The following is a 14,018-nucleotide window of genomic DNA, read 5'->3' as shown; positions in this document are numbered from 1 at the left end:
GCAATACGCTTGACCTCATCTTTACTAGATGCTGTTCTTCTACCAATCTCACTGCAACTCCCCTCCAAGTCTCCGACCACTACCTTGTATCCTTTTCCCTCTCGCTCTCCTCCAACACTACTCACTCTGCCCCTACTCAGATGGTCGCAACCTTCGCTCTCTCTCTCTCTTGCTACTCTCTCCTCTTCCATCCTATCATCTCTTCCCTCTGCTCAATCCTTCTCCAACCAATCTCCTGATTCTGCCTCCTCAACCCTCCTCTCCTCCCTTTCTGCATCCCTTGACTCTCTATGTCCCCTATCCTCCCGGCCGGCTCGGTCCTCCCCTCCTGCTCCGTGGCTTGACGACTCATTGCGAGCTCACAGAACAGGGCTCCGGGCAGCCGAGCGGAAATGGAGGAAAACTAGCCTCCCTGCGGACCTGGCATCTTTTCACTCCCTCCTCTCCACATTTTCTTCCTCTGTTTCTGCTGCTAAAGCCACTTTCTACCACTCTAAATTCCAAGCATCTGCCTCTAACCCTAGGAAGCTCTTTAACACCTTCTCCTCCCTCCTGAATCCCCCCCCCCCCCTCCTCCCTCTCTGCGGACGACTTTGTCAACCATTTTGAAAAGAAGGTTGACGACATCCGATCCTCGTTTGTTAAGTCAAACGACACCGCTGGTCCTGCTCACATTGCCCTACCCTATGCTTTGACCTCTTTCTCCCCACTCTCTCCAGATGAAATCTTGCGACTTGTGACGGCCGGCCGCCCAACAACCTGCCCGCTTGACCCTATCCCCTCCTCTCTTCTCCAGACCATTTCCGGAGAACTTCTCCCTTACCTCGCTCATCAACTCATCCTTGACCGCTGGCTACGTCCCTTCCGTCTTCAAGAGAGCGAGAGTTGCACCCCTTCTCAAAAAACCTACACTCGATCCCTCCGATGTCAACAACTACAGACCAGTATCCCTTCTTTCTTTCCTATCCAAAACTCTTGAGCGTGTCGTCCTTGGCCAGCTCTCTTGCTATCTCTCTCAGAATGACCTTCTTGATCCAAATCAGTCAGGTTTCAAGACTGGTCATTCAACTGAGACTGCTCTTCTCTGTGTCACAGAGACTCTCCGCACTGCTAAAGCTAACTCTCTCTCCTCTCATCCTTCTAGACCTATCTACTGCCTTTGATACTGTGTACCATCAGATCCTCCTCTCCACCCTCTCCGAGTTGGGCATCTCCGGCACGGCTCACTCTTGGATTGCGTCCTACCTGACAGGTCGCTCCTACCAGGTGGCATGGCGAGAATCCGTCTCCGCACCACGTGCTCTCACCACTGGTGTCCCCCAGGGCTCAGTTCTAGGCCCTCTCCTATTCTCACTATACACCAAGTCTCTCCTATCATTGCTATGCAGACGACACACAATTAATCTTCTCCTTTCCCCCTTCTGATAACTAGGTGGTGAACCACATCTCTGCATGTCTGGCAGACATATCAGTGTGGATGACGGATCACCACCTCAAGCTGAACCTCGGCAAGACGGAGCTGCTCTTCCTCCCGGGGAAGGACTGCCCGTTCCATGATCTCGCCATCACGGTTGACAACTCCATTGTGTCCTCCTCCCAGAGTGCTAAGAGCCTTGGCGTGACCCTGGACAACACCCTGTCGTTCTCCGCTAACATCAAGGCGGTGACCCGATCCTGTAGGTTTATGCTCTACAACATTCGCAGAGTACGACCCTGCCTCACACAGGAAGCGGTGCAGGTCCTAATCCAGGCACTTGTCATCTCCCGTCTGGATTACTGCAACTCGCTGTTGGCGGTGCTCCCTGCCTGTGCCATCAAACCCCTACAACTCATCCAGAACGCCGCAGCCCGTCTGGTGTTCAACCTTCCCAAGTTCTCTCACGTCACCCCGCTCCTCCGCACACTCCACTGGCTTCCAGTCAAAGCTCGCATCTGCTACAAGACCATGGTGCTTGCCTATGGAGCTCTGAGGGGAACGGCACCTCCGTACCTTCAGGCTCTGATCAGTCCCTACACCCAAAGAAGGGCACTGCGTTCATCCACCTCTGGCCTGCTCGCCTCCCTACCTCTGCGGAAGCACAGTTCCCGCTCAGCCCAGTCAAAACTGTTCGCTGCTCTGGCACCCCAATGGTGGAACAAGCTCCCTCACAACGCCAGGACAGCAGAGTCAATCACCACCTTCCGGAGACACCTGAAACCCCACCTCTTTAAGGAATACCTGGGATAGGATTAAGTAATCCTTCTAACCCCCCCCCCCCCCCAAAAAAAAAGATATAGATGTACTGTTGTAAAGTGGTTGTTCCACTGGATATCATAAGGTGAATGCACAAATTTGAAAGTCGTTCTGGATAAGAGCGTCTGCTAAATGACATAAATGTAAAATGTAAATGAGTAACTGACAAATGTTCAAAGGAGAGCTCGATTTTTAGCATGTGGGCCCAAGATTTAAGTCAAATCAAAACATAACTCCTCAACATTGAACTCCATTTTGCAAAGCTAGTCTGGTGTCCCAACTTCTTAACTCAATTACTTTAATTATTAAGTTACTTACCTATGCTACTTTTCAACGCTAACCGCTAACTTTGGTGCCAGTAGTCATTATGCTTGGCTCCTCTGTTAGCAGTGGATGAACACAACAGAGGCTAACGTTACACACAGATAATGTGTGACTAATTAAAGTGGCTGACTTGAAAGCAGGGTTCGGCCTGTCAGTGCGAGGGGCAGCTTGACACTAATGATTAAATGAAATGTATTGATTTGACGAATGTGCTGGGATTAAAACACTCCAATGCGAGGCATCACGGGCTAAACTGCTGGTAATCTGTTGTGCGACTCGGCGCTAGGTGGACGCCAATAGGAATGATTGAAGCATTATGTCAACACCGATAATGTTCATAATGGAACTAAAGTCTGGTGTACTGTGGCTATTTGAAAAATGGCTTCCAGTCCATTGTGGTATACTGTATGTTCAATGCAGACCTTGCATACATTGCCTCCTTTAACATGTTATATCTTGTTGTTGTGTTAATATACTGTAAGTGTATATCTCCACTACATGATCAAAAGTATGTGGACACCTGCTCGTCAAACATCTCATTCCAAAATCATGGCCATTAATATGGAGTTTGTCCCCCTTTTGCTGCTATAACAGCCTCCACTCTTCTGGGGAAGGCTTTCCACCAGATGTTGGAACATTGCTGCCATTCAGCCAGAAGAGCATTAGTGAGGTTGGGCACTGATTTTGGGGGATTAGGCCTGGCTCGCAGTCGGCATTAACAATTCATCCCAAAGGCGTTCAATGGGGTTGAGGACAGGGCTCTGTGCAGGCCAGTCAATTTCTTCCACACCGATCTCGACAAACCATTTCTGTATGGACCTCGCTTTTTGCACAGGGCATTTGTCATGCTGAAACAGGAAAGGTCCTTCCCCAAACTGTTGCCACAAAGTTGGAAGCACAGGATCGTCTAGAATGTCATTATATGCTGTAGCGTTAAGATTTCCCTTCACTGGCACTAAGGGGCTTAGCCTGAACCATGAAAAACAGCCCCAGACCATTATTCGTCCTCCATCAAACTTTACAGTTGGCACTATACATTCGGCAGGTAGCAGATTTGTCCGTCGGACTGCCAGATGGTGATACATCACTCCAGAGTATGCATTTCCACTGCTCCAGAATCCAATGGCAGTGAGCTTTACACCACTCCAGCCGACGCTTGACATTGTGCATGGTGATGTTAGGCTTGTGTGCGGCTGCTCGGCCATGGAAACCCATTTCATGAAGTTTCTGCCGAACAGTTATTGTGCCGATATTGCTTCCAGAGGCAGTTTGGAACTCGATAGTGAGTGTTGCAACCGAGGGCAGATGATTTTTAGGGCTCTATGCGTTTCAACACCGGTCCCGTTCTGTGAGCTTGTGAGCCGTTGTTGCTCCTAGACGTTTCACTTCACAATAACATCACTTACAGTTGTCCGGGGAAGCTTTAGCAGGGCAGAGATTTGATGAACTGACTTGATGGAAAGGAGATATCCTATGACGGTTCCACGTTGAAAGTCACAGAGCTGTTCAGTTAGGCCATTCTAATGCCAGTGTTTGTCTATAGAGATTGCATGGCAGTATGCTCGATTTTATACACCTGTTAGCAACAAGTGTGGCTGAAATAGCCGAATCCACTAATTTGAAGGGGTGTCCACATACTTTTGTATATATAGTGTATATCAACAACACAAATGTGGTTTTGGGCAACAAAAAAACAGACAGAATTGGAGGTGGTGAAAAACAGCATTAGGGCTTGACAACAACAGCTCCGTGTCCAACAAGGAACATGGCCTTTCTCTAGCGCAGTGGTGCTGGTCCTGGACACAAGCGTGGCCATGTGAGGACTCAACAACGGCCAGCCATGCCCCAGGAGGTTGTCCCCCATGACGACACAACGGTGCCCGCTCGCAGCATCCAACTCACTGTGGGGGGAGCCCGGGATTGGACACGCAGCAGTGATGTCCAATGGGGTGAGTTCCGGGAAAACAAAGGCACTAGTAGTAGAAAGCAATTCCACTCAAGAAAACAAACTGAATATGTCTTTCGATGTTGTTTTGTTCTTTCAATTCCTTTAGTTTGGCAGAGGGTTTCTCAGGTAATCAGTGGAGGCTCCTGAGGGGAGTTTGGCTCATAATAGTGGCTGGAACGGAGCAAATGGAATGGCATCAAACACATTGTTTGATGTATTTGATACCATTCGACTGATTCCACTCCAGCCATTACCACGTGCCTGTCCTCCCAATTAAGGTGCCACAAACCTCCTTTGCAGGTAATGTCTTTTTTGGAAGGTACAAACACAAGGAAAGACAAAATTGGGCAAGAAAATGCAGTGACTTTGGAGAGACCTCTGAGGCAACAAACACTTAAACAAAACGAAACGTGGGAATAAGATTCACAGTGGCTAGGAACAGGGACAAAAACAGCCACACAAAGAAGAAAAAGAAGGGAGGAGCGCCATGCACGTCTCAAAACACAGCAGTACCCTATTCCTGCTGATTTATACTTGAATACAGTAGCTATAGGGGTTTCAAAACGAGCTAATTTATTTGTTTTAAGAGCCACACAAGGCAGAGAATTTAATAAATATTTGTACTTCATCCATTTAATTTCAGGGATGTATATGTTTCATTTCCATGATGGTCTTGAATTAGATTGTGAAAACCAAAGTCCATCTTCCTCATACAGCCTCTCTACAACCAAACAAGCAGCCTTTCTATGAAAATAAAGGCTTTCTTTAAATCTTATTCACAGATTCACATTGCAAGCTATAGTATTAAAAAAACATACCTCAATTCAGCTATTTTGTTAATAACATCGTACCAGAAGGCCCCAAGTCATCTCACAAATAAAGTGATCTTACTTATGTTTAAAATATTATGAAATAATAAAACAGAAAACTTTATTTTCAAGATTTCTAATTAATTTGCCTGAGTCAGATCAACGTGGACAATGGATTTTTTTTCTTCCCCACTCAACTCCATTTGAGGGGTGGACAGTCGCCTAAAGTGGTGTTGAATATACATTGCTTATTTTCGTGTTATCGCAAATAGCCAAAGTTCCGTTCGGCACCATCGAAGAAATGGGTGATGGGGCACAAAAGACTGCACAAACACACACGGCCATATCCATTGAGTCCTGGCAATCTCTGCATTGAAATGAAGCTGACTTTAAACACAAAAGGGGGGAAATAAACTGCAATTCAGAGCAGAGCGAAAAAATAAAGATGAGATAAACAAAACTTTTATGGCTGCAATGGGTTATTCTTTTCTTCCATCTTTCTCCCTCTCTCTTTATATCTCATTTGTGTTGTTTCTCCCTGGTTTCATTGAGGAGGGCTGGCTCCAGCTTCTTTGAGACGAGCTTCTGGCTTCTTCTTAAGTGGTGGCAATCAATTCTGATTAGCGGGCCTGGCTACTTTTTGAGAGGAGCCCATCAAAGTTTTATTAAGGAGTGAGAGAGGGAAAGGGTAGGTGGGTGAGGGTAATTTGGCTCTTCACACAGACTCCCACCACACACATGCACACACACACACACGTGGAAAAGGGATTTGTGGCGCCCAATCTTCTTCTTGCCCTTTAGCTGGCTCCATGCTGTTTTCGCCATCTCACTTTTAAACATTGCCGGAGAGAGACACCTTTTAATGATAAGGAGAGCGGCGGAGAGATTAGAGGGTGACCTTTTTGGCTTGGCGGCTGCGGACCTGTTAATGACGAGGTCAGTGCTTTGAAAACACAGAGGATATGGAGGTGATGTCCTCATTAAGAGATTAGGAGCTGGTGGTGGTAAAGGTAAGGTAAAGGTGTCCTTTGGTAATGCAGAGGCTACTCTGGCACTGCCCGGGGCCCAGCGGACTCCTTACACACGTGGTCTCTGGTCTTCAAAAGGACTGACGTCCACCCACTACACAGGTTTCAAGTGTCTGCCTCTTCACTCTGAGTGCCAGTGCAAAAGTGTGTGTGCGCCTCTTAACTCGCTGAGTGTGCCTACAGTATATAAGTGTGTGTGTGTATGAAGGAGCATGAAAACGTGTGCGTGTGCTCACTTTGTGTGCAGAGGGCCACGCTGGGGAGGAGCCCTCATCCACACCCGGCTCCAACCGCTCCCTTGAAGTGGGGTCACATTCATTTCAGATGCGATGGAGAAACATGCTACCGCTGAGCTTTTCCCGCAACTAGGATGTCAATGTCAAAGCTCTCTCCTCTATCTCCCTCCTTTTTTCACCAATATGGATTTCAGTTGGAGCGGCCCAATATGATATTCAGGGAGGCTGGTAGAAGAGCCAAGCTATAATTAAGAAGTGCAGCTGCAGTGAAATGCCCGAATGTTCTCGGGAAAAGATCACAAGAGATCAAGGCGCCCCGTCGGAAGATGAGATGCCCTTGACAGCCAGCTGTGTGCTTGGTATTTGGTGCCCCAGCGAAACAGAAAAACACGAGGCGCGATTTATGTATGCCAGGGGGATCATGAGGACCTGGCTGTGTGGCTGTATATATGTGTGTGAAAGAGAGTGTGGGTGAGTGAGGAAGAGTTTGTGGTGGTAGGATGGGAGGGAGGGACAGAACGTTGTATCCATCAAAGACAGATGGGAGCCCTTCTGATGTGGCTGCATCTCTCTCTGTGTGTGTGTGTGTGTGTGGTGCGTGTGTGTGTATGTGTGTGCATGCTCACGCCTCATTTCTGAAGTAGACAGAAGGAGGACTTGAGGACTTACTGCAAAAGTGTGCGACCAATAGGGCTATACTTTATGTTTGTGTGTGTGGGTGCATTTAGTATTGTCCAACCAGTGGAAACTACTAATAACATCTGTAAGTCTCTGAAGTGGACCAAAATATTATTGTAGAGTTGATGTGACAGTATGTGTATGTCCATCTGTGTAGAACTAGTAGGCCAATCTATTATTTAAGGTGTGAGTGTGTCAGTGTGTATGGCAGCCTGTGTGTGTGTGTGTGTGTGTGTGTGTGTGTGTGTGTGTGTGTGTGTGTGTGTGTGTGTGTGTGTGTGTGTGTGTGTGTGTGTGTGTGTGTGTGTGTGTGTGTGTGTGTGTGTGTGTGTGTGTGTGTGTGTGTGTGTGTGTGTGTGTGGTACTCACGTCGGACGTCTCTGAAGTAGATGGTCTGTCTGTTGGGGTTGAGGAGCTGGATGACAGAGTCGTCGTTGTTCTTCACCCTGCAGCTGATGACGGCCACGTCACCCTCCACCACCTCCACATTGTCTGTCACCAGGTTCTGACTCTGGACTGGAAGGCACAGACAGACACACACTAGTCATTACAACTGGCAGGCTGTGTGCAGTATAGTTTTTCACACCACTGAGCTGAACAGAGCCAAGCCAAGCTGTACTCAGTCTGGTTACACATCCACCATAGTTGCAGGAACTGTGCTGAAATGGTATGAAAATATCATATCTAAGCGAGCACAATTTGGTTTGCAAACAAATGATCTCAAGAATGGAATGAATTCAGGTGGTACTACCATTTGTCAATACTTGTAAGAGATCAATGCCAACATGATATGTATCCCAAGTTATAATTCAAAATAAGCCCTTCAGTCCATAACAACTGCAAGGAAGAGTGGGGAGATTTTTTTTTTACCAACTGGGGAAATTTTGTTGGGCCCCACATGGTCAAATGTTATTTGTAGGGGGTTTAGGGTTACGGTTAGAATTAGTGTTAGAATTAAGTTTAGGGTTAGGAGCTAGGGTTAGTTTTAGGGTTAAGGTTAGGTTTTAGGGTTATGGTTAAGGTTAGGGTAAGAGTACAGGTTAGTTTTAAGGGTTAGGGAAAATAGGATTTTGAATGGGACTGAATTGTGTGTCCCCACAAGGTTAGCTGTACAGGATTGTGTGTGTGTGTGAGAATGTGTGCTTTATGAGCGAGCTGGTAAAGGTTGCTCCTGATGCCTGACCTTGTGGGTGACGGCAGACCCTATCACAGGGCAATGGAAGACTTCATAAATAGATTTTAGCTACTTCATTAAAGTCAGGAGAGAGATTTTTGATTTTCATCTTCTCCAAGATTAATCTCTTGCCTCCTTGATGTGTAGCTTAAATAATTAAAAAATATATATATATTATACAATTGAAGTCGGAAGTTTACATACACTTAGGTTGGAGTCATTAAAACTCAGTTTTCAACCACTACACACATTTCTTGTTAACAAACTAATTTGGGCAAGTTGGTTAGGACATCTACTTTGTGCATGACACAAGTCATTTTTCCAACAATTGTTTACAGACAGATTATTTCACTTATAATTCACTGTATCACAATTCCAATGGGTCAGAAGTATACATACACTAAGTTGACTGTACCTTTAAACAGCTTGGAAAATTCCAGAAAATGATGTCATGGCTTTAGAAGCTTCTGATAGGCTAATTGACATCATTTGAGTCAATTGGAGGTGTACCTGTGGATGTATTTCAAGGCTTACCTTCAAATTCAGTGCCTCTTTGCTTGACATCATGGGGAAATCAAAAGAATTCAGCCAAGACCTCAGAAAAAAATTAATTCTATTTCATCCTTGGGAGCAATTTCCAAACACCTGAAGTTACCACGTTCATCTGTACAAACAATAGTACGCAGGTATAAACACCATGGGACCACGCAGCCATCATACCGCTCAGGAAGGAGACGCGTTCTGTCTCCTAGAGATGATCGTACTTTGGTGCGAAAAGTGCAAATCAATCCCAGAACAACAGCAAAGGAACTTGTGAAGATGCTGGAGGAAACAAGTACAAAAGTATCTATATCCACAGTAAAACGAGTCATATATCAACATAACCTGATAGGCCGCTCAGCAAGGAAGAAGCCACTGCTCCAAAACTGCCATCAAAAAGCCAGACTACGGTTTGCAACTGCACATGGGGACAAAGATCGTACTTTTTGGAGAAATGTCCTCTGGTCTGATGAAACAAAAATAGAACTGTTTGGCCATAATGAGCATCGTTATGTTTGGAAGAAAAAGAGGAAGGCTTGCAAGCCAAAGGACACCATCCCAACCGTGAAGCACGGGGGTGGCAGCATCATGTTGTGGGGATGCTTTGCTGCAGGAGGGACTGGTGTACTTCACAAAATAGATGGCATCATGAGGAAGGAAAATTATGTGGATATATTGAAGCAACATCTCAAGACATCAGTCAGGAAGTTAAAGCTTGGTCGCAAATGGGTCTTCCAAATGGACAACGACCCCAAGACTACTTCCAAAGTTATGGCAAAATGGCTTAAGGACAACAAAGTCAAGGTATTGGAGTGGCCATCACAAAGCCCTGACCTCAATCCTATAGAGAATTTGTGGGCAGAACTGAAAAAGCGTGTGCGAGCAAGGAGGCCTACAAACCTGACTCTGTTACACCAGCTCTGTCAGAAGGAATGGGTCAATATTCACCCAACTTATTGTGGGAAGCTTATGGAAGGCTACCTGAAACGTTTGACCCAAGTTAAACAATTTAAAGGTTAACGGCAATGTTACTAAATACTAATTGAGTGTATGTAAACTTCTAACACACTGGGAATGTGATGAAAGAAATAAAAGCTTAAATAAATAATTCTCTCTACTATTATTCTGACATTTCACATTCTTAAAATAAAGTGGTGATCCTAACCGACCTAAGACAGGGAATTTTTACTAGGATTAAATGTCAGGAATTGTGAAAAACAGTTTAAATGTATTTGGCTAAGGTGTATGTAAACTTCCGACTTCAACTGTATATGTATTGTTCCCTAGCCGATGAGTTAATAGGAGGAGCATGAATAGACTGTGACTTTCGCGGTGGGGAAACCTGCAAATTTCCATGCCTCAGTTGTCATGCACCTCTAAACATCCCTGTCATTTAAAGAGGAGGGGGAAGAACGCAATCGCCTCCTCAAATGTCGACAGATAAGGACAGACAGCTTAACAAACAGGATTTAAAATAAGCCTGCCAAACAATACCCCGATACCCCAAACAGCCCTGAAAACAGATGTACCATATGAGAACAAGCCACACTCCCCACTTGTAAGAAGTGAATTCAGCCTACTTTTCAATAAGGAGGGCCGTTATTGGATATATGCTAATATGCTATGCTAACATACTAGGCCAATATGCTAATATAATAGGCTCGAATGATATGCTAATATTCTAGGCTCATAAATGCTAACATATTAGGCTCATATGATATGCTAATAGGCTTATACGATATGCTAATATGCTAAACTAGTACAGTGGGTACCTAGTACAGTGGGTATCGCCGTGGCGATGCTGCTAAATTTTGTCTCCTACTATGTTGGGCTAGGAGTTTAAAACCTGGGTGGTGTTCATTTGGTTAATTGTTCGTCCACTGGTAAACAAACACTAAAACATGAGTTGTAAGGGGGGAATACGTACGAGGGAACGCGCTCATTAACGACAACATCAAACGTGCACAGATGTCATCCAGAAAATGTCAATCTTATCGAGTCATTACCAACAGCTACATTAGCCTAATCTGGTATATTGTTGATAAAATCATAGTAGCAATGGCTCTTATTATGATTCCTTATTTAGGAAATGTAATTAGATCAAATGAAATGAGCAAATCAAATTATGAGAATATCAGCAGGTGGTTACCAAACGAAAAGAGATAACACTGGAACACAAATAGTTATGATAATACTAAATATCTCATGTCAGAAACTGCATTCAAAAACTACAACTCAAAAAACCATGTCACATGCCTTAAGTGCCCTGATTTTTTGATCAATCATTCTCAAAATATCAAATAGTCTCGATCTGCACGTGCCTTGGCAACTCCTCTAACTATCCTTGTGTGCATCTACTAACATACATGTTTGGCACAACAACGAACAAATGCAGCAGAGAGAGTTGGATAAATCACATAGCCTCGCCTACAGCTGGGACCAAGCTACAGCTCAACATACAGTACCAGTCAAAAGTTTGGACCCACCTAATCATTCAAGGGTTTTTCTTTATTTTTACTATTTTCCACATTGTAGAATAATAGTGAAGACATCAAAACTATGAAATAACATATATGGAATCATGTAGTAACCTAAAAAGTGTTACATATTTTAGATCCTTCAAAGTAGCCACCCTTTGCCTTGATGACAGCTTTGCACACTTGACATTCTCTCAACAAGCTTCATGAGGAATGCTTTTCCAACAGTCTTGAAGGACTTCCCACATATGCTGAGCACTTGTTGGCTGCTTTTCCTTCACTCTGCGGTCCAACTCATCCCAAACCATCTCAATTGGGTTGAGGTTGGGTGATTGTGGAGGCCAGGTCATCTGATGCAGCACTCCATCACTCTCCTTCTTGGTCAAATAGCCCTTACACAGCCTGGAGGTGTTTTGGGTAATTGTCCTGTTGCAAAACCATTGATAGTCCCACTAAGTGCAAATAAGATGGGATGGCTTATAGCTGTAGAATGCTGTGGTAGCCATGCTGGTTAAGTTTTCCGTGGATTCTAAATCACAGTGTCACCAGCAAAGCACCATCACACATCCATGCTTCACGGTGGGAACCACACATGCAGAGATCACCCGTTCACCTACTCTGCAACTCACAAAGACACGGCGGTTGGAACCAAAAATATCAAATTTGGACTCATCAGACCAAAGGACAGATTTCCACCGGTCAAATGTCCATTGCTTGTGTTTCTTGGCCCAAGCAAGGCTCTTCCTCGTATTGGTGTCCATTAGTAGTGGTTTCTTTGCAGCAATTCGACAATGAAGGCCTGATTCACGCAGTCTCCTCTAAACAGTTGATGTTGAGATGAGTCTGTTACTTGAACTCTGTCAGCTGCAATCTGAGGTGCAGTTAATTGCCGATTTCTGAGGCTGGTAACTCTAATGAACTTATCCTCTGCATTAGATGCAACTCTGGGTATTCCTTTCCTGTGGCGGTCCTCATGAGAGCCAGTTTCATCATAGCGCTTGATGGTTTTTGCGACTGCACTTCAAGAAACTTTCAAAGTTCTTGAAATTTTCCAGATTGACTGACCTTCATGTCTTAAAGTACTGATGGATTGTCATTTCTCTTTGCTTATTTCAGCTGTTCTTGACATAATATGGACTTGGTATTTTACCAAAAAGGGCTGTCTTCTGTATAACCAACCCTACCTTGTCACAACACAACTGATTGCCTCAAACGCATTAAGAAGGAAAGAAATTCCACAAATTAACTTTTAACAAAGCATGATTTTGATGTCTTCACTATTATTCTACAATGTAGAACATAGTAAAAATTCTGAAAAACCCTGGAATGAGTAGGTGTCCAAACTTCTGACTGGTACTGTACATACAGTGCATTAGGAAAGTATTCAGACCCATTGACTTTTTCCACATTCTGTTAGGTTACAGTCTTATTCTAAAATGGATTAAATATTTTTTTCCCCTCATCAATCTACACACAATACCCCATAATGACAAAGCAAAAACAAGTTTTTAGGTATGACATTTACATAAATATTCAGACCCTTTACTCAGTACTTTGTTGAAGCACCTTTGACAGCGATTACAGCCTAGAGTTTTCTTGGGCATGACGCTACAAGCTTGGCACAGCTGTATTTGGAGACTTCATCCCATTCTTCTTTGCAGATCCTCTCAAGCTCTGTCAGGTTGGACTGGGAGCGTTGCTGCACAGCTATGTTCAGGTCTCTCCAGAAATGTTCAATCGGGTTCAAGTCCGGGCTCTGGCTGGGCCACTCAAGGACATTCAGAGACTTGTCCCGAAGCCACTCCTGCGTTGTCTTGACTGTGTGCTTAGGGTCGTTGTCCTTTTGGAAGATGAACCTTCGCCCCAGTCTGAGGTCCTGAGCACCCTGGAGCAGGTTTTCATCAAGGATCTCACTGTACTTTGCTCCGTTCATCTTTGCCTCGATCCTGACTAGTTTCCCAGTCCCTGCCGCTGAAAAACATCCCCACAGCATGATGCTGCCAGCACCATACTTCACCGTAGGGATGGTGCCAGGTTTCCTCCAGATGAGAATCATGTTTCTCATGGTCTGAGAGACTTTAGGTGCCTTTTGGCAAACTCCAAGCGGGCTGTCATGTGTCTTTTACTGAGGAGTGGCTTCCGTCTGCCACTCTACCATAAAGGCCTGATTGGTGGAGTGCTGCAGAGATGGTTGTCCTTCTGGAAGGTTCTCCCATCTCCACAGAGCAACTCTAGAGCTCTGTTAGAGTGACCATCAGGTTCTTGGTGACCTCCCTGACCAAGGCCCTTCTCCCCCGATTGCTCAGTTTGGCTGGGCAGCCAGCTCTAGGAACAGTCTTGGTGGTTCCAAACTACTTCAATTTAAAAATGATCAAATCAAATTTTATTTGTCACATGCGCCGAATACAACAGACCTTACCGTGAAATACATACTTACAAGGCCTTAACCAACAATGCAGTTAAGAAAAATATTTACTAAATAAACGAAAGTAAAAAAAAAGAGAGAAACAATAAAATAACAATAACGAAGCTATATACAGGGGGTACCAGTACCGAGTCAATGTGCGGGTG

The 14,018-nt window shown here is 44.8% G+C and overlaps 1 protein-coding gene across 3 annotated transcripts in view; it reads right to left on the bottom strand.

Annotated features, from left to right (window-relative positions):
* The window catches only part of LOC106603642 (cell adhesion molecule 1), a 551,827-nt gene that overhangs the window by 152,721 nt on the left and 385,088 nt on the right, over nucleotides 1-14,018 (bottom strand). For all 3 annotated transcript variants that reach the window (XM_014197549.3, XM_014197550.3, XM_014197551.3), the window contains exon 3: nucleotides 7,626-7,772. In XM_014197549.3, the coding sequence (XP_014053024.2) occupies nucleotides 7,626-7,772 (147 nt within the window). The remainder of the gene's footprint in view (nucleotides 1-7,625; nucleotides 7,773-14,018) is intronic.

This window comes from Salmo salar, chromosome 04 (genome assembly GCF_965601325.2).
Source record: "Salmo salar chromosome 04, fSalSal1, whole genome shotgun sequence".
NCBI classification, from domain to species: Eukaryota; Metazoa; Chordata; class Actinopteri; order Salmoniformes; family Salmonidae; genus Salmo; species Salmo salar.
This window is presented reverse-complemented; position numbering and strand designations above follow the sequence as displayed.